The sequence below is a fragment of the Arachis ipaensis genome, chromosome B1, assembly GCF_059453495.1.
Source record: "Arachis ipaensis isolate K30076 ecotype BB chromosome B1, ASM5945349v1, whole genome shotgun sequence".
Classification (NCBI taxonomy): Eukaryota; Viridiplantae; Streptophyta; class Magnoliopsida; order Fabales; family Fabaceae; genus Arachis; species Arachis ipaensis.
Genome location: NC_142436.1, coordinates 46156393 through 46178132, shown reverse-complemented (window position 1 = coordinate 46178132; position 21740 = coordinate 46156393). Strand labels below are relative to the sequence as shown.

Sequence of the window (21740 nt, the reverse complement as noted above, 5' to 3'; positions counted from 1 at the left end):
CATTAAACAAAGATACATATGGAGGGAAAAAAAGAGAGAAAAATAATAAGAGCATGACTAACGCATATGAATGATTGTCGTTAATCTTAACCCTCTTCTACATAACACTTAATTTTCATGCATGATTGTCATCACAATTTTTTTTATTTTTAATACCTATGGTTAATATTTTTTCAACCTGTTTTTCATAAGTTACGTGAAAAAAAAGTCAAGTACAAAAATTTTATATTCAAGTGAAAGTCACTAAACAATAAAATTAGTCATTTTAAATTAAATATTTTAATTATTGTGTTAATATATAATTAAATTTTTGTGTAAAATATAATGATAGTATACATTAAAGTATTAAATATTTGAATCCATTATATGTATATTCTTCCTTTTGGGTGAATTAAATCCGTTAGTTAATACTTAATACTTAAAATTTTGGAATTAAATCATATTTTTAATTTATTCAGTTATTTTTGTTGAAAGAAATATTTTATATAAATTTTGTTTGTTTATTTAGTTGGACCTTATTGGTACTATGTGTAGAAAGTGAATAATAAAATATTTTACTTTGTGAAAAAATAGGGAACAACTATGCATGCTTCTATAGGTAAGGATCTGATATCTGTGTTTGAATCATTGATATCGGAGGGGGTTGTGTATGTTTTTACATACTTTAGAGTTAGCAACAACTGTGGGTTGTACCGCACAACATCACATCATTTTTGATTTTTTTTTCAAAAAAGAACTACTGTCTTACCCTCTTTCTATGATGCAATACCATTATATGGTATTAAGTTGGTTCCTTTTAGGAAAATTATGGGATACTCTCCTCAACATCCTTTCTTGGTTGGTAAGTGTATGATTTATGGCAAGTACATAAGTTGATTTTTCTTTTGTTTTTATGACAAAATATCACTAAGACGGGTGATTTCTGCACAATCTTCTGTTTGATATTTATTTTAGACATTGCTGGAGTTATGACCGGTGTAGAGGGTGAGAGAAAATATATGAATGATGATAAACTTATTGACATATTGGTCATTCATATTGAGAATAACAGGTGCATTTTTTCGATGCCCTTACTCAGCACTTAATATGTTTATATAAGCAATTTTTTATTTTCTAAATAATTTACATTTTTTCTGCAGTTTAAAGCTTAATATTGCTGTTCTTGGAGAGATGGTGGACCGGATCAATGGTCTTGTGGCAGCGGGTGAGCAACAGCTACCAGTAGTTATTTTTCAAGTTGTAAGAGTAAATAATTTTCGAGGTATGTGAGGATTTGACCATTATCAAATGGTTATATCTTATTGTAGCTATTTCTACTAATTATTAGGATGTGATTCAATAGATATTTTTTGTTTTAAAATTTTATGGTGTGATGTTATATTGACGGAGGAAAAATGTTGGTAAAGATTTTCTCAATGAAATCTCGTTGTAAGTATAGTTCTAAATCGACAATTAAACCTCAATCAACGTTTAGATTGTTTGTCACAAAATACAAACCCAATAAAATTAACCAAAGTATTCAAACCTCGGGTCGTCTCTCAAGGAATTGCAGGAAAGTGTACTTACTATTGGTTATGGGAAAAATATATTTTCAGGGTTTTTGAAATACGAGACACAAAAGTAAAAATGGCAAGAGAATTATGTAATAACTACAAAAGCTCTTAGCAAGGGAAGAGAATTAGAAGTCCTATCCTTATTATCATTGTCAATTATGATGGTAAATGTGAATTGCCTTCACTTAGTTAACCTCTAACCAATGGAGGAAGGTCAAGTGCATACAACCAACTTGAGTTCACAAGTCCTAGTCAACTCATAGTGAGAGACTAGCTTTGGTGAAGTTCAAGCTAACCGGCAATCTTCAATCACCAATTAACAAAAGACTTTTGATAACTCAAGAGTCTCTAAATAATCAATTCAAGTCAAGAACGTAAAAAACTAAATTAAAATCCACCCATGTATTTTATCAAATACTTGGTAGGCACAAAATAAAAGCATGATAAAATTAATAAAGAATATTAAATCTAAACAACCAATTATAAGCATCAATCACTAACAATTAAAGAGAGTAACAATAAACATGAAAAACATAAATTACATTAACAGAAATCAAATGTAATAAGAGCTCATAAACATAAAAATGGCAAAAAAGGGAAATTAACAAGAGAAAAAGATGAACTAAAGTGCTTAAACAAATAAAAGTAAGACAAAAACTAAATTAAAGGAAGATTGAACCTGAACCTAAAGAGAAATTGAAAGAAGAAATCCTAAACCAAACCTACATCTAAACCTAAAGTGTATGAATGAAAGTATCAATGATTCCTCCCCCTTCCAGCTTCACTTTGCAGCCTCTAATCAGTATTTTCGGGCCTGAAACTGGGTCAAAAGCAGCCCAAAAATCGTCCACAGCATTTTCTGTAAATTGCAGCACATGACGCTCGTCACGCGTACGCATCAGCCATGCGTACGCGTTGCTGGACTTTACATAGGGCCACGTGTATGTGTCGGCCACGCGTGCGCGTCATATGTCTGCTGCACCAGTCACGCGTACGCGTCGCTGCCAGCTTCTCAAAACTTCAATTTCTTGTGTTCCTTCCACTTTTGCATGCTTCCTTTCCATCCTCTAAGTCATTCCTACCCTATAAACCATGAAAACCCTTAACAAACATATCATGGCATCGAATGGTAAGAAGAAGGGATTAAAATTAGCAAATTTAAGGCCAAAGAAGCATGTTTTCAATTATAGCACAAAATTAGGAAGGCAAAATGTAAAACATGCGAATTATATGCATAAATGTGAGAATAATGGATAAAATCTACTCAATTCAATACAAAATAAACCGTAAAATAGCGGTTTATCATATATATAATAGTAATTTTTTTATTTTTAAATTTTAGAGTGTGATACTACATGTCATGGAAGCAAAATTATAAATATTGTGTTTTGTGTTTTAATACTTTTGATCATGTGAAATTACAAGTGAAATTATAGAAAACAGTAATAACAATTCTGGCAAATGACTGGCGTTCTAGAAATTAAAATTTGAAGTGATAAAAAATATTATTATATACACGTGGATAAATTGTATTACGAGTTTTTTATTTATTTTATTGTAAATTCAATGTTGAATTACTCAACAATTAATTAATCAATATATAATTTCAAGCTATATTTTTGTTATCATATAATACTTTTTATTATTTTATATTTGCAATAAATATTTTTTGTATAGCTCATTGCTAAAATAAAAAATTTTACTAATTAATTAGGTTCACAGTAGATTATAGTTGTTTTTTTTAAATCTAAGGACACTTTTAGTTACTTTCCATTTGATAATTTTTCTGTCATATATAATTGTATAACTCATTTAAGCAATGATTATTGTACATAGGTACCAATATTTTACAGAACATTATGTATGGTACCAGACTCTTGATAAATTCAGATGTTCCTGAGGCTGTGATGCTTCGAAAAAGGTATTGTACCAACATTGTAAATTATTTATAGTTGTGCATATTGACTATATCTTTATGGCGTTATGATTGATAAGTAGCGTTTACTATAGAGAGATATCGTAGTGTCTGTCTGTGCTTTTCTGGCAAACCGGCGTATGTTAATGAAGATGAAGTTTTATATTCCACTAAGAGGAAGACAATAAAGGAGTTACGTGCGGCTGCGGATGTGAGTGCCGTATAGAAAAATACTTTTTTATGTTTGGTTCATTGTTTATTTTTTTGACTTTCAAACTGTTCCTATGTAGGTTGGATTCTATGTTGTTCTGGCTACTGTTCTTGATGTTGAACCCATTCTAAGTTGGTGGTATAAATCTTGTATTTGCAGCGTGAAGGTAGAAGCTAATGCGAATACATACTTCTGCGATGGCTGTAATAGGGATGTGAATAATGTGGTTGATAGGTACGACTCTAATTGGACTTATTTGTGCAATCTTTTCATAAAAAAGCAATATAGTTATGTAATTGATTATGTCTCTTTTTAATTTATTTAGCTATATCTAGCTTAATACCAACAATTAGTAGACAATAAGAGAACAATTTATTAAAAACAAAAACTGATTTGATGGACGAAAATATTGTCTATCCACACAAAAAATTGGCAAAATAAGATAGAGTGCATAGAAAAAATTTATATACCTACAACAATTTTATACCAAAGTATTTGAGCATTTAAATTATGTTGAATATAATTTTTATGATTTTATTGTAACTAAAGGGTGACAGGCCAAGTGTTAATTGATATTTTTGAATAAAAAAAGCAGGTATAGGTTGAATTTGTTGGTTTTTGATGGTACTGCTACAACAACTTTTGTTGTGTTCCATAAGGAGGCCACAACTCTATTCGGATGGACCTGTACTGAGATGGTAAAAGAGTTGAATATATGTGGTTTCTGCTGTTGAAACCATTTGAATGGTTATGATGATTCAATGTTGGATGTGAATATAGAAGATAATTTTATACTATCCTCAGAAACTTTAGACGGTACGTAAAAATTTTATCTGTATGATTATTTACATCTTTGTGTACATCATGGACTAAATTGTATTAGTATGACAACTGAGTATCTAAAGAGAGTTCATTCGGTAGATGTGTGGGATATAGAAAATCCTATTTATCAATATCAACACTGTAAAGCATAGATGTGGTCTGAAGAAAGGCTTGCTAAATTCAAACAGTCGTCCCAACCAAAGTTTTCATTATATTGTATGGAAGGAAAGATCGAGCTTCCTCTACTCTCTGTGCCTCCTGATGAGCTCATTCAGCTTCATACTGGAGGAGATCAAAGAAGTATTCATTTTCTAAAAAATATAATGGCATTTAATTCAATGTTTTGTTTTACATCAATGGCCAAAAAAATTGACCATGGGGTGAACAATGGAACTACTCCTCCAATTTTTAAGACTAGAGGCAAGGTTTTAAAAACCGGACCGGTCATTGAACCGTTTTAATCACTGGTTCACTGGTTTACTAGTCTAACCAGTTTAACCGTGGTCTAACCGGAAAAACCGTTTTATAATAAAATAATAAATAAATTATAAATAAATATAGTCTAACATAAAATTTAAAATATCTTCCAAATATAAAATACCTCATCAACCAAAATCTAATATAACCTTTAATTTCATCATTATTAATAATTTATCATTCATTAGTCATTATATCACTATTGAACTCATTAAGATAGTTACAAAATAAAAACATTGAATTAACCAAATCAATAACAAATATTTGGTCATCTACTAATAGCATGACAACATAAATCCAACATGACTATTCTGCATCACCAGCAGCCAATAATGTAACTAGAAATTGTCCAGTCTCAAGGGCAAGATACCAAGTCATCATTGAATCAGATGAAGAATCCAAAACTTGTTGAACAGCTTGGGGATTGATTTCACAGACAAGTCTTCACAGAACAAGAGGGAGATCAACCTCACCTCAGATGTCCATGATGGAGGAAGTGGCTTCAAGGGTATAAGGGACTTCAAAAACACCAAGAATGAGAAACAATAATATATAAAGTAAAGTAGCATTAGAATACAGGTTATCCTTCACAGTTCAAGTTTCAGTTTGGCATATCCCATCTATCTAACAAAGTTTCAGCCAAATGTTAATAAAGTTTCAGCATATTCTTAACAAAGAGTAACAAAATTTTCCAAATCTTTCTGATGTTAAGCACATTAGAAAAAGAAACCTAACTTTTAGGAGCCAATAACAAAATCATGAAATTTGAACAAGATCAAATACAGACCAAAAACATAACAACACTCATAGAGCCAGAAATAAAGAACAATCAGTACAACATACTAAACAAAGCCAAAAACCTATAATAATCAGCAACTAAAATTAAAAAAAAGTAACAAATAATCACCCTAAATCCTAAAATCAATAAATCTATCAACAAAAATTCAAAAAGCAGCAGATTCAAAAGTTAAAAAATACTAAAACAGCAGCAGCAACATAACAAGTGACATGACATTCAGAAATCAAAAATAGATCAACAGAGCAAGTAGTTAACTTACAGTGGTGATATCACTCAGATACATGTCAATACAAAATAAAGAAGACACAAAACAGCATCACAGCAACACACAAAACAGCAATACTGCAGAATCAGAGCTCATTCAATAAAAAATCACAACACAAAAAAATAGCAACACAACAGAACTAGAGCTCATTAGTAATCAAATAATCATTCAATAAAAAACTAAAACAGGAAACATTCAAATAATCAGTAATCAAATAATCATTGAACATGGCATAAATAAAAAACGCAGAAGAAGTTAGTAGTGAACTGACCTTCGAAGCCTAGGGTTTTTTTCTTTGTTAAGTTTCTTCTCTCTAAACTCAAAAGAAGGAAATTGGAATGGAGAAGGGTTTTTCTTCTGAGAAGTCTGAGAAGAAGGGCAGAATCGTGACGGAGACAGAGGCCAGGCAATGAACACAACTCAGAAGATGGTGGTGGGTTGAAAGAACCTGTGGCGACCAGACGAAGATGATGGTGCCTGAGCGCGCGATGGACGGCGGCAGGAGCACGATGGACGGCGGCAGGAGCGCGACGGAGCAGATGAATACCAGGGACTGACGCACCAAGCTCGAGGAAGAAGAAGCTGCGATTCTTGAAGGAGGAAGAACCACGGACGACCAGACGACGATGGTAGTGCCTGAGCGCGACAGACGGCGGCAGTCCTTGCGGCGGTGGTGGAGAAGCTAGGGTTTCCTATTTCAACTTCCTCTTTTGATTTGGGGAGAAGCTGTTAGATTAGGGGTTTGGAATGAAGACTGAAGGCAAAGGGAAGAGAGGTCATCTGTGCGGGAACCAAAACGACACAGTTTCATCCAAACCGGCCGGTTCCAGTTCTGGTCTGACCGACCGGTTCTCAGCCGGTTCAACAGTTTGCTAGCGGTTTTTTTATTAGCGGTTTTACATTGTTAACCAGATCGTTAATACTGCCAGTTCACGGTTTGACCGGTTTGACCGGCCAGTTCGGTCCGGTTTTCAGAACCATGCCTAGAGGTCAAAACTACCAAAGCATTGGTAGCTTACTTCCTCTAGATAGTCTGCGACCAACATTTTTCTAGCTATATATCTATGACACAAAAAAATGAGATTGATAATCGGATAGGCACACTTCGGTAATTTTCATGCAACCAGTCAAATATTTTAGTTATTTTTATCTATGAGAGAAAATAACATAAAATTTATTGTGTTTTTTTTTGTGCAGTTCCAATGAAGCTATAAATGAGCAGGATAAGAAAATTGTGCAATACTAAGAAACATGCTAGACAAATATAATAGTTTGGCAAAGAGTTTTCACTATGCAAGAGGTGGGTACCAATAGGAAAATTGCACAAACATAAAGCTTAAGTTGATTAGTAAAAAGACTACAGATGGCAAGACATACAACTTGCCATCTGCATCTGAAGTGGCTGCATTGATTGTTGGCGATGTCGAACAACTAAGCAAAGATAGAGATATTATTATAGAGAGTCAAATTAGAAAGCTCCAACAGATTGATGTTTTTTACCCATCTTATTTAGCCTTGCAATATCCATTGTTATTTCTGTATGGGGAGGATGGATTTCATTTGGGTATTGCAACATCAGATTTTATCTCCACTAGGCCTACAAAGAAAAATAAAACAATCACTTTGCGATAATTTTTTGCTTTTCAACTACGTACAGAAAAGGACGGGTGAATCTCCGTTAATTCTGAGATCAAAGAGATTATTCCAACAGTTTCTGGTAGATGCCTACACAATGGTGAAATCAAAGAGGTTAAAATTCTTTAGGTGTAAACAACCACAGTTGAGGGTTGATAAATACAAATGTCTGCATGAAAGTCTTATAAACGGGGATGTAGATGCTGCAAGGCTTGGCAAAAGAATCATTCTTCCTAGTACTTTTACTGGTGGACCTAAGTACATGATGAATAATTGTAAAGATGCATTTACAATTTGCAGATATGCAGGATATCTTACCAATTTTATCACTATGACTTGTAATCCTGAATGGGATGAGATAAAAACAAAAGTGACTCCCATTGGATTGAAGGCCGAAGACCTCCCTGATATATTGTGTCAAGTTTTCAAGATCAAACTTAATGGTTTGATTGATGACCTAAAAGGGAGAAAAATCTTTGGCAAAATTTTGGGATGTAAGTCTGTGTTTATGCAACACCTTATTAAAATTTTATGTTGTAATGTTTTGCTCATTTGTCTTTTCCAATTTTCAGATGTTTGCACTCTAAAGTTTCAAAAGAGAGGGCTTCCACATGCACATATTGTTTTATTCATGATTAACGAGTTCAAGCTTGATGAGCGGATATTTTATATGCTTTTTGACATCATTTTCATATAGTTTTTAGCATGTTTTGTTTAAATTTTATTATGTTTTCATAGGTTTTGGTATAAAATTCACATTTTTGGATTCTAATATGAGTTGCTATGTTTTATGGTGATTTCAAATATTTTTTGGCTGAAATCTGAGAGTTTTGACAAAGTCTGATTCAGAAGCAAGGAAAGCGTAGCAGATGTTGCCAGAATCTGACCTCTGTGCATTCAAGAAAGCATTTCTGGATCTATAGATATTCAAATGGAGCATTCTCAATGGATATGGAAAGCTAACATCCAGGGCTTTCCAGCAATATATAATAGTCTATACTTGTTTTTGAAGATGAAGGCCCAAAACTGGTGTTCAACGCCAGCCATCTACCCCCTTCCTGGCGTTGGACGCCCAAAAGGAAGCAGCTAACATCCAACGCCCAAAGGGGAGTCCAAAGGGGGCGTTCAATGCCCAAGAGCCTTAATAGCACGTGGAGACACCCTTAGCTCAGCCCAAACACTCACCAAGTGGGCCCCGAAAGTAGATTTTTGCACTACAAGCCTAAACCTATCATATTTCTGTAATCCTTAGTTATTAGATTAGTTTATATAGGAGAAGATCACTCTTGTTTTAGGATCTTCGACCACCATAGAACATTATTTTCATATTTTTGAGTTTTATTGTATAATATGAGCCACTAAACCTCTTAGGTTAAGGTTAGAAGCTCTGCTAAGTTTTATGGATTAATAAAAGCATTACTATTCTATTTCAATTCGTGTTTGATTCTCTCCTAAGATGTATCCTCGTTCTTCAACCTTATGAATGAGTTGAACCGTCACAAGTTATCTCTATTCTACAAGGGTTCAGCAAGTGTCTTTCATCAGATATCAATGAACTACTAGCTTGATACATCTCTTAGACGGCTAATCCATGACTTCGTTGGGGACTTCTCGAGACATCAGTTCAGCTGAGGTTTGGGGAGATTAGGGTCTTTGTGGTAAAGGCTAGAATCAAGGTGCAGCATTCTCTTATCCGAAAGATTCGACCTTGTCTGTGGCGTTTTGAGTAGGATCACCAAGGGGATGGACTACAGGAGCTTCACCCTCATTCAGACTGGATGCGCACTAAACCTAGTATTCAGCCAAGAGGAAGATTGGCGGCCTCTCAATCGGCGTTGATCACATACAACCTGCTATAGAAGAAATTATTCACAGTTGGAGTAGACAGTAAGAAAGTATTGATCCAAAAGAACAAAACATCTCCGAAGCCTTAACCATCTTCTTATCATTGAATTCATAATTACTGAGTAACGTTATCTTTATTTTTCTTTTATGCGTTTAAACAACTACACAACTTTTCTTTTCCCCTGACTAAGATTTACAAGATAACCACTATTTGATCCAAGCCAACAATCCTCGTGGGATCGACCCTGACTCACCTCAGGTATTACTTGGACGACCCAATGCACTTGTTGGTTCAGTTGTGCAAAGTTAAATTTTGCACACCAAGTTTTTGGCGCCGTTGCCGGGGATTGTTCGAGTTTGAACAAACTAATGGATTATCTTGTTGCTTAGATTAGGTATTATTTTTAACTTTATTTGAGTCTTTTATTTTCTTTTTCGAAAAAAATCAAAAAAATAAAAAAAATTTCAAAAATATTTTCCCTTCTTTAATAATCTTTATCTTTTGTTTGAGTCTTTTGTTCTTGTTCTTGTTAGAGTTCAAACTTTCTTGAGTCTTTTTCCAAAAATTTTCAAAAATAGTGTCTTTTGTTTGAGTCTAGTGTCAAATCTTAAGTTTGGTGTCCATTGCATGTTCTTTAATTACTTTGAATTTTTCGAGTTTGTTCTTAGTGTTCTTCTTAGTCTTCAAGTTGTTCTTGTTTTTCTTCTTGTTTTGATCTTTAAAATTTTAAGTTTGGTGTCTTTAAGTGTTTTTCTCTAAGATTTTCGAAACTTAGTATCTTAGATCTAAAAATTTTAAGTTTGGTGTCATTTAGTTATTTTTCTCTTTCTTCATTAATTCAAAAAAATAAAAAATTTCTTTTCTATCTTTTTACTTTAATTTTCGAAAATTGCAACAAAAATTTCAAATTTTAATTTCAAAATTATTATCTTATCTTATCTTAATTTCAAATCTTTTCAAAAATCATATCTTTTACAAATCACTATCTTATCTTTTTATCTTTCCTTAAAATTCAAAAATTTTATCTTATCTTATTCAAATTTTAAAATTCAATTTCAAAATTTAAAATTTAAAACTTCAAATTTCAAGTTTCAAAATCAAATCTTTTCAAAAATCAAATTTCAAACCGTATCTCTTTCAAATCTTTTCAAAATCTTATCTTATCTTTTCTAATTTCAAATTTCAAAATCAAATCTTTTGCAAATCTTTTCAATTTCTATCTTATCTTTTCTAATTTTAAATTTTAAATTCAAATCTTTTCTAATCTTCTATCTTATCTTAATTTTAAATTTTTCTTAAGTAGTTACTTGTTTTCTCTTTCTTCTTTTTCAAAACTTCCTAACTAATTCTTCTCTCTCCTCTTTTTCGAAATTCATCATTCAATTTTCAAATCTTTTTAATTAATTAAGCTTCTATTTTCAAATTTAATTAATAAATAAAAATAAAAACAAAAATATCTTAATTATAACTTCCTTTCTCTTCTTAATTTTCGAAATCTCTACTCCTCATAGCTGAATTCTTCTTCTCCTTTCTCTATCTCCATTCTTCTTTCTTCTTCACATCTCACAGGGAGTTCTCTGTTCTTAAACATAGAGCTCACATTCTTCTTTCTTTCTTTGCTTTTTTTTTCTTGTTTATGAGTAGGAACCGGGATAAAGAACCCCTCTTAAATCCTGATCCTGAATCTGAGAGGACTCTAAGGAGGCATTTACAACAAGCTAAAGCACAACACTCCGGAAGAAACCTCACAGAGATTTTCGAACAAGAAGCTAAAAATATGGCAGCCGAGCCTAATAATGAAGGAGATGCAAAAAAGGTTCTTGGTGAATACACCATACCAACTTATGAATTCTATGGAAGAAGTATCTCCATACCTGCCATTAGAGCAAACAACTTTGAGCTTAAGTCTCAATTAGTGTCTCTAATGCAACAGAATTGCAAATTCCATGGACTTCCACTGGAAGATCCACTTCAGTTTCTATCTGAATTCTTGCAAATCTGTGACACTGTTAAGACCAATGGAGTGGATCCTGAGGTCTACAGACTTATGCTCTTTCCCTTTGCGGTTAGAGACAGAGCTAGCATATGGTTGGACTCTCAACCTAAGGAAAGCCTAGAGTCTTGGGGAAAATTGGTCAATGCTTTCTTGGCCAAGTTCTTTCCACCTCAGAAGATGAGCAAAATCAGAGTGAAAGTTTAAATCTTCAGACAAAAAGAAGGTGAATCCCTCTAGGAAGCCTGGGAAAGATACAGCAACTGATCACGAGATGTCCTCCTGACATGCTCTCAGAATGGTCTATCCTAGGTATATTCTATGATGGTTTTTCTGAGATGTCCAAAATATTGTTGGATAGCTCTGCAGGTGGATCACTCTACTTGAAAAAAATGCATGAAAAGGCAAAAGAACTCATTGAGATGGTTGCAAACAACTAATTCATGTACACCTCTGAGAGAAACCCTGTGAATAATAGGGCTGCTTAGAAGAAAGGAGTTCTTGAAGTAGACACTTTGAATACTATATTGGCTCAGAACAAGATCTTGACCCAACAGGTCAATATGATCTCTCAGCATTTGACAGGAATGCAAGCTGCAGGTGGTAGCACCCAAGAAGCTTCCTCTAAAGTAGAAGCTTATGATCCTGACCAACCCATGATGGAGGAGGTGAATTACATGGGAGAATCCTATGGAAATACCTACTACCCCTCATGGAGGAATCATCTTAACCTTTCATAGAAGGATCAACAAAAGCATCAGCAAGGCTTCAATAATAATCAAGGTGGAAGAACCCAGAATAGGTTCAACAACAGGCCACCATTCCCATCTTCTCAGGAACATATGGAGACCCCTAGGCAAAGCCTTTCTGACTTAGTCACTATAGTCTCCAACCTCTCTAAGACCACTCATAGTTTCATAACTGAAACAAGATCTTCCATCAGAAATTTGGAGGTACAAGTTGGTCAACTGAGCAAGAGAATCCCTGAGACTCTTCCTAACACTCTTCCTAGTAACACTGAAGTAAACTCAAGAGAAGAGTTCAAGGCAATCACTACTGAAGCTGACGCCTAATCTGAAGGGAGTAATCTGGTGTTGAACACCAATGATGAGATCCCTAATGGGTGTTTAACGCCCAATGATATGCCATTTCTGGCGTTGAACACCAGCAAGGAAGTCCTTACTGGGTGTTCAACGCCCAATGCTACACCTTTAATGGCGTTGAACGCCAGTAAGGAAGACCTTATTGGGCGTTCAACGCCCAAACTGGCATAAGAGCTGGCATTGAACGCCAGTACGGAGGACCTTACTAGGCGTTCAACACCTAAATTGGCAGAGAAGTTGGCATTGAATGCCAGTAAAGATGTCCCCATTGAGCGTTCAACACCCAAAAAGCCACAAGAGATGCAGTTGAACGCCAGTAAGGGTGTTCTTACTGACTATTCAACACCCACTGATGAAGTCTCTATCCAAGAATTAAAGGAAGTCAAGGCTCATGTAGAGACCATAGAGGTCCCCTTGCATGCACTCTTACAATGCGTAAGTTCTGATGAATACTCATCCTCTGATGAGGATGAGGAAACTAGGAAAGAGCAAATTTCTCGATACCTAAGAGCTATTATGAAGCTAAACGCCAAGTTACTCGGAGTAAGGACATTGGAGGAAGAACCTCTAGTGCTTACCAAAGAACTCGATGCTTTGGTTCAGCAGAAGCTGCCTCAAAAGCTTCCAGATCCCGGACGCTTCCTAATTCCTTGCACCATAGGCACCATGACCTTTGAGAAAGCTCTATGTGACCTACGATCAAGTATAAAATCTCATGCCACTCTCTGTGATGGAGAGGTTGGGAATCTTTGAGGTACAAGCTACAAATATCTTACTGGAGATGGCAGACAAGTCAATGAAAAAAGCATATGGCTTAGTAGAGAATGTCTTGGTGAAGATTGAAGACCTTTACATCCCTGCAAACTTCATAATCTTAGATACTGGAGAAGATGAGGATGAATCCATCATCCTTGGAAGATATTTTCTAGCCACTACCAATGCTATCATTGATGTAGCAAAGGGAGAATTGATTTTACAACTAGGGAAGGAGCACATCTTGTTCAAGATGCCTCACCCCAACTCTCCCTCTGAGAAAAAAGAGATAAAGGTGCAACACTTAGTGTTCCAACCATCTCTCTCAGTGCAGAGCTTTACTAAGCCCCCAGACTCCAATTCTAGGTTTGGTGTTAGCCAGCCATCAACAAGTGCTGAGACCAAAGGTACTAAGAAGAAAGTACTTAAAGGCAGGAGGAACAAAAAGATCCCCACTGAAGGCCTCTCACCTGGCATGAGAGTTGTCTTCACCAAGAAATCAGTCATACCACATACAGTTAGTCGTATCCTGTCTCTAAAGCTTGTAGAGCTTGTCCATGAGAAGACAAGAGGAAAGTTCACTGTAAGGGGCAAAAATCTGAGCCCATATCCATCTCCGTAAGGAGCTAACCGTCAAGCAAGTGACGTTAAAGAAGCGCTTGTTGAGAGACAATCCAACCATAGTTATTATTTGTGTTTTTCTTTGAATTTGTTTTTCTTAGTTATTTTCTTTAGGTTCATGATCATGTCAGAACAGAGATAGAAACGTTCAGAAGTGGAAACAAAATACCCTGGAGTACATGTCTTGTTGGCATTGAATGCTAGACAAGAAGGCAAGAGTGGGCGTTCAACACCCACAAAGGGTAACATTACTGGCATTGAACGCCAGCCAGGGAGCAAAGGCTGGGCATTCAACGCCCAAAAGAAGAAGAAGACCTAGCGTTGAACGCCAGGAAGCAGGTCCCTCCTAGGCGTTCAACGCCCTGAGTGGAACAGCAAGCTGGCGTTGAACGCCAGCTTTGGAGCATAAGCTGGGCGTTCAACGCGCATAAGGGAGGTAGGGAATTTGAATTCCCTAGCCTCTCAAGACCAGTAGGTCCCACAGCATCTTCACCTACCCCACCTTCTTCTCTCTTCTTTTTACACTTTCCTACACACACTTCCCTATAAACCCTCAACCAATCACATCCATACCTCTTCCCCATACCATCATAACTCCCACCAACCCCCACACACTAAAATTCAAATTTTCCCACCCATATCCCCCCCCTCATTAATTCGAAACCTTAACCATACCCTCCCTATAAATAACCCCCCTCATTCTACTTATCCCACACACTACTCATACACCTTTAGCCCTCACTTAGACGAATTGATCTTCCCCCTCCATCTCCATCTATTTTCTTCTCCTTCTACTCTATTCCTCTCTTTTGTTTATTTTTGCTCGAGAACAAGCAAAGTTTTAAGTTTGGTGTTGGAAAAGCCTTACTTTTTTCTTTTCATTCCTACTTATGGCACCTAAGGTCAGAGAACCCTCTAGAAAAAGGAAAGAAAAGGACGTAGCCGCCACCTCTAAATCTTGGAAGATTGAGAGATTCATCACTAAAGTCCACCAAGACCACTTCTATGAAGTAGTGGCAAAGAAAAAGGTGATCCCTAAGATCCCTTTTAAGCCTAAGAAGAATGAGTATCCAGAGATCCGACATGAAATCCGGAGAAGAGGTTGGGAAGTCCTAACCAATCCCATCTAAGAGGTTGGGATCTTAATGGTGCAAGAGTTCTATGCTAATGCATGGGTCACGAAAAATCATGACATTAGTGTGAACCCACATCCTAAAAATTGGAGCACCATGGTCCGAGAGAGAATCTTATACTTTAGTTCAGAAAGTGTGAGGTTTGCATTTAACTTGCCTCTGATGCAAGGAGACCCACATCCTTACACTAGAAGAGTCAATTTTGATCAAATGCTAGATCAAGTGCTCTCATACATCTGTGTGGAAGGAGCACAGTGGAAAAGAGATTCCCAAGGCAAGCCTATCCAACTAAGAAGGCTTGACCTCAAGCCCATAGCTAGAGGATGGTTGGAATTCATCCAACGCTCTATCATCCCTACTAGCAACCGGTCCAAAGCGACCATAGACTGAGCCATCATGATCCATTACATCATGCTCGAAAACGAGGTGGAAGTACATGAGGTGATACCTCAAGAGTTGTACAAAGTGGCAGACAAGCCCTCCACCCAAGCAAAGTTAGCTTTCCCTCATCTTATCTGTCACCTATCCAATTTAGCTGGAATTGTCATAGAAGGTGACATTCCAATTGAGGAGGACAAGCCCATCACTAAAAGAAGGATGGAGCATACTAGAGAGACAGCACATGAACCACAACATGAGCATGTGGAGCCACCTCAACATGAGATCCCTGAGATACGTCAAGGGGTGTATTTTCCTCCCCAAAGCTATTGGGATCACAGGCATACTTCTGTGGGAGAATTAAGCTCTAACATGAATCAGCTGAGGATGGAGCATCAAGAGCATTCCACTATCCTCAATAAAATTAGAGAAGATCAAAGAGCTATGAGGGATGAACAACAGAGACAAGGGCGTGACATTGAAGACATCAAGCGCTCTATTGGATTCTCTAGACGAAGTGGTAGCCGCCGTCACAAAGGTGGTCCCGTTCCATCACCCCTTGCTTTTATATCATTTTTCTGTTTTTCATTATGTTTTGTTATCTGTTCTCATGTTCTTATTGCATAATCATTTCTATCTATGCCTTAAAGTTATAAAATGTTCCGTATATCTCTCACCTTGCTGAAAAGAAAATTTTATTTGAAAAATAAAATTAAGATGCATGAATTTCAAGTTTTACCTTAAGAATAGTTCAATTATCTTGATATGGTGGCATTGCTTTTGTTTTCTGAATGTATGAATGAACAGTGCATATTTGAAATTGGAATTAAGAATGTTGGCTCTTAAAAGAATGATGAAAAAGGAGAAGTATTATTGATAATTTGAAAAATCCAAAAATTGATTCTTGAAGTAAGAAAAAGCAGCAAAAAGCATTAAAAGAAAAAACTTTTATGCAAAAAAAAATAAAGAAAAAGCAAGCTGAAAAAGAAATAAAAAGCAGAAAAAGCCAATAGCTCATAAAACCAAAAGGCAAGAGCAAAAAGTCAATAACCCTTTAAACCAAAAGGCAAGGGCAAAAGGATCCAAGACGTTGAGCATCAATGGTTAGGAGGCCTAAAAGAAACAAAATCCTGGCCTAAGCACTCCAAAGGAACAGTGTCCCTAACTATATGCTTGTGGTGTGAAGGTGTCAAGTAAAAAGGTTGAGACTGAGCAGTTAAAGTCGTGATCCAAAGCAAAAAGAGTGTGCTTAAGAAACCTGGACACCTCTATCTGGGGATTCTAGCAAAGTTGAATCACAATCCAAAAGGGTTCACCTAGTTAAATGTCTATGGCATTTATGTATCCGGTGGTAATACTGAAAAACAAAGTGCTTAGGGCCACGGCCAAGACTCTAAAAACTGTGTTTAAGAATAAAAAAGAACTAAACTAGGAGAGTCAATAATATCATCTGGATTCTAATTTCCTAAGGATGCCAACACTTCTGAACTTCAATGGATAGTGAGATGCCAAAACTATTCAGATGCAAAAAGCTACTAAGTCCCGCTCATCTAATTGAAATTGAACTTCATTGAAAACTCTGAGATTTATTGTATCTTACTCTTCCTTTTATCCTACTTTATTTTTAGTTGCTTGGGGACAAGCAACAGTTTAATTTTGGTGTTGTGATGAGCGGATATTTTATATGCTTTTTGACATCATTTTCATATAGTTTTTACCATGTTTTGTTTAAGTTTTATTATGTTTTCTTAGGTTTTGGTGTAAAATTCACATTTTTGGATTCTACTATGAGTTGTTGTATTTTATGGTGATTTCAGGTATTTTCTGGCTAAAATCTGAGAGTTTTGACAAAGTCTGATTCAGAGGCAAGGAAAGCGTAGTAGATGTTATCAAGATCTGACCTCCGTGCATTCAAGCAAGCATTTCTGGAGCTACAGATATCCAAATGGAGCTTTTTCAATGTCTAACATCCAGGGCTTTCCAGCAATATATAATATTTTATACTTGTTTTTGGAGATGAACGCTCAAAACTGGCGTTCAACGCCAGCCATCTACCCCATTCAAAAGGGAGCAGCTGGCGTCCAACACCCAAAGGGGAGTCCAAAGGGGGCGTTCCACGCCTAAGAGCCCTACTAGCACGTGGGGACACCCTTAGCTTAGCCCAAACACTCACCAAGTGGGCCTCGAAAGTGGATTTTTGCACTATAAGCCTAAACCTATCATATTTCTGTAATCCTTAGTTATTAGATTAGTATATATAGGAGAAGATCACTCTTGTTTTAGGATCTTCGACCACCATAGAACATTATTTTCATATTTTCGAGTTTCATTGTACAATATGAGCCACTAAACCTCCTAGGTTAAGGTCAGGAGCTCTGCTGAGTTTTATGGATTAATAAAAGCACTACTGTTATATTTCAATTCGTGTTTGATTCTCTCCTAAGATGTATCCTCGTTCTTCAACCTTAGGAATGAGTTGAACCATCACAAGCTATCTCTATTCTACATGGGTTTAGCGAGCGTCTTTCATCAGATATCAATGAACCACTAGCTTGAGGATACATCTCTTAGACGGCTAATCCATGACTTCGTTGGGGACTTCTCGAGACATCAGTTTAGCTGATGTATGGGGAGATTAGGGTCTTTGTGGTAAAGGCTAGAATAAAAGCGCAGTATTCTCTGATCCGGAAGATTCGACCTTGTCTATGGCGTTTTGAGTAGGATCACCAAGGGGATGGACTGCAAGAGCTTCACCCTCATTCAGACTGGATGTGCACTAAACATGGTGTTCATCCTAGAGGAAGATTGGCGGCCTCTCAACCAACGTTGATCACATATAGCCTGCTATAGAAGAAATCATTCACAGTTGGAGTAGACAGTAAGAAAGTATTGATCCAGAAGAACAAAGCATCTCTGAAGCCTTAACCATCTTCTTATCATTGAATTCACAATTACTGAGTAACGTTATCTTTAGTTGCTTTTATGCATTTAAACAACTACACAACTTTTCTATCCGCCTGACAAAGATTTACAAGATAACCACTGTTTGATCCAAGCCGACAATCCTCGTGGGATCTACCCTGACTCACCTCAGATATTACTTGGACGACCCAGTGCACTTGCTGTTTCAGTTGTGCGAAGTTAAATTCCATGCACACAAACACCAGATGACATAGACAAACATATAATAGCTGAGATTCCTGATGAAAATGAAAGGCCAAATCTACATGGAGCTGTTCAAAATTACATGGTACATGGTCCATGTGGTCCGTACAACAAGAATTCACCTTGCATGAAGAATGGATCCTATTCAAAGTTTTATCCTAAAGAGTTTAGACAGCGAACACTAATTGATGAAGTTGGATTTCCCAAATATAGGCATACTGATAACGGTCGAATAGTGAAGAAAAGGGAATGTGTACTAGACAATAAGTTCATTGTTCCTTATAATCCAGAATTGTTGCTCAAGTTCGGGTGCCACATAAATGTGGAATACACATGCCAAACAAGTTCTATTAAGTATCTGTTTAAGTATGTACACAAGGGCAATAACCGCGTAACAACTATCCTATACAACGCTGGTGATCCGTTAGAAGCCACACAAGTTGTTGACGAAATTAGGAATTACTACGATTGTAGGTATATTTCGGCATGTGAGGCAGTCTGGTTTATTTGGATACGAAATCCAAGAGAAAGAACCATTTGTGATTAGACTTCCATTCCATTTGGAGGATGAGCAACCTGTGGTTTGTAGTGAAACATCTAATGTAAATGATATCGTCGAAAGAGCAATATCTCAAGTCCATGTTTTTGGGATGGATGGCGGCGAACATGTCATATCCATATGCTCGAAGTTTGACTTATGCTGAGTTTCCAACCAAGTTTGTTTAGAAGGACGATGCTTCAAAGTGGTTTTCTCGAAAGCAAGGCTTCGCAATTGGAAGGTTTACTCTTGTACCTGTTGGTAATGATGAGTTTATATTCAATTTGATCTTATTTATTTGATGATTTAAATTTAAAATCTTAACAGCATGTACCCCACATCCATACACTAGAAAACAAATGTTCAAATAACTTTCAGCAGTTATAATCTGTAGATTATACAATTTTAGAATTATTCTATATTTTTTAGAAAAATTAATCTTATGCGGATGTGTAGCTACATAATAATTGAAATCGCGTAGCCTAATCCATTTAGCGATTTAAAAGTGGGATTTTAACCAAGTTTTTTGCAGCAAATACTGAAGAATATTACCAATGACTTCTCTTGAATACTCAAAGAGGATGTATAAAATTTTGAGATATAAGAACAGTAGGAGGAACAATTTATGCTACGTATAGAGTTGCATGCTTCGTCCTTGGACTCTTGCAAGATGGTAGAGAATTCATGGATGCAATTAAGGAAGTAAGCTTATGGGCCTCAGGATCATATGTTAGAAGGTTATTTGTCATTCTATTAACATCCAACAATATCTCAAGACCAGAACATGTCTGGGATAGATGTTGGCATGAACTCTCAGATGATATTTTGTATCAACAGAGAACCGTGATGAACATGAGGGGTGAGTTTTTATAATTGCAATTATAAAAGTTCTTCATTTTTTATCATTTTTAGTTTGATTGAATTTTTACAGTATGGTATAATATACAGAGTTAACCATGTCAGATGATGAGATTAATTAGTTGTGCTTAATGGATATAGACAATATCTTACATTCCTATGGTAAAACCTTGAAAGACTATCCTCATATGCCTTTAGCAACTGAAGTTGATAGTTCTTTGTTAACCGAAAGGGTTATCAGGGAAGAGCTAAACTTTAACAGGGATGTTTAAAGAAAAATGCCTCAGACATGGTAGCCATCGCAACACCTGAACAGAAATATGCATTCGATAAAATTGTTACAGCTGTGTATTATGATAAAGGGGTTTTTTCTTTGTATATGGTCATGGGGGTACTGGAAAAACATTTCTCTGGAACTTTATGTCTGTTGAGATTCATTCAAGGGGTGATATTGTGTTAAATATTGTTTCAAGTGGTATTGCATCTTTACTTCTTCCCAATGGAAGAACGGAACACTCAAGGTTCAAAATACCGCTGAATATAACTGAGGATTCTGTATGTAACATCAAACCTGGTTCCCCTCAAGCAATGCTGCTGTTGAAAGCCAAACTTATAATTTGGGATGAGGCTCCAATGGTTAGTAGGTACTGCTATGAAACGCTTGATAAATGCTTATGTGATATCATGAGGTTTTCTCCAATATATAACAAAGATTTGCCCTTTGGAGAAAAAGTGATTGTACTAGGTGGAGACTTTAGACAAATTCTTTCTGTCATTTCACGAGGATCGAGACAAGATATCATTCATTTAACCGTGAATTCGTCTTACCTTTGGAAGTTTTGTCAAGTGCTCAAACTAACAAAAAAACATGAGACTCTCTGTAGGGACGACTACTTCAGATTAAGATGAGACAGAGCAATTTAGTGAGTGGTTATTGAAAGTTTGTGAAGGTCTAATATGTGACAATATGGATGGTGAATCTGAGATATGTCTTCCAGGAGATATTGTTATTCCTTTTTCGGACCAGACATTTGATGAGTTGGTTCATTTTACTTATCCAAATATTTTGGATAACATATCCTCAAAGGATTTTTTTCAAAGCAAGAACTATACTGACTCCCACGCTGGACATCGTTGAAGAGGTCAACAACCATCTGATGGCTATCATTCCTGGAGGGAAAAAATTATATCTTAGTTCGGATTCGATTTGTATGGATGAAGGAAATATGAAGATTCAACTAGATCTCTATGATCCTGAATTACTGAATAGCATAAATTACTCTGGTTTGCCTTCACATAAATTAATACTCAAGGTTGGTGTTCCGGTGATGTTACTGAGGAATATTGACCAATCCAGTGGTCTTTGTAATGGTACAAGGCTACAAGTTAGGAAACTTGAAAATCATGTCATAGAATGTGAAGTCTTAACGGGTAACTGCTTTGATTCCAAGAATGAATATGGTACCAACAAATGAAACCGTCCCAGTTAGATTCCAACAAAGACAATTTTTCATAATAGTATCGTTTTCCATGACAATTAATAAGTCTCAGGAACACACTTTATCTCATGTTGGAGTGTACTTGCCCAAACCAGTTTTTACACATGACCAACTATATGTGGCACTTTCAAGAGTTAAGAGTAACAGAGGTTTAAAAGTTTAACTTATGAATCACA

General features: G+C 36.0%; 1 protein-coding gene across 1 annotated transcript; it reads left to right on the top strand.

Annotated features, from left to right (window-relative positions):
- The first annotated feature begins 807 nt into the window (after nt 1-807).
- Nucleotides 808-21540, top strand: LOC148576435 (uncharacterized). The gene is made up of 12 exons (XM_088502722.1): nt 808-841; nt 955-1051; nt 1140-1261; nt 3390-3490; nt 3759-3913; nt 4275-4377; nt 7700-7935; nt 7978-8171; nt 18672-19170; nt 19259-19357; nt 20428-20754; nt 21153-21540. The coding sequence occupies exons 1-12, from the start codon at nt 808-810 to the stop codon at nt 21538-21540; spliced, it is 2355 nt and encodes a 784-aa protein (XP_088358848.1).
- The last annotated feature ends 200 nt before the right edge of the window (nt 21541-21740 follow it).

Excerpts from the sequence above, each read along its gene's own strand:
- LOC148576435 (XM_088502722.1), top strand. The coding sequence starts at position 808 with ATGGGATACTCTCCTCAACATCCTTTCTTGGTTG. Across the intron at positions 7,936-7,977 it reads ACTTTTACTGGTGGACCTAA|ATATGCAGGATATCTTACCA; the intron begins GTACATGATGAA and ends TACAATTTGCAG. Across the intron at positions 8,172-18,671 it reads CTTTGGCAAAATTTTGGGAT|ATGACATAGACAAACATATA; the intron begins GTAAGTCTGTGT and ends CACAAACACCAG.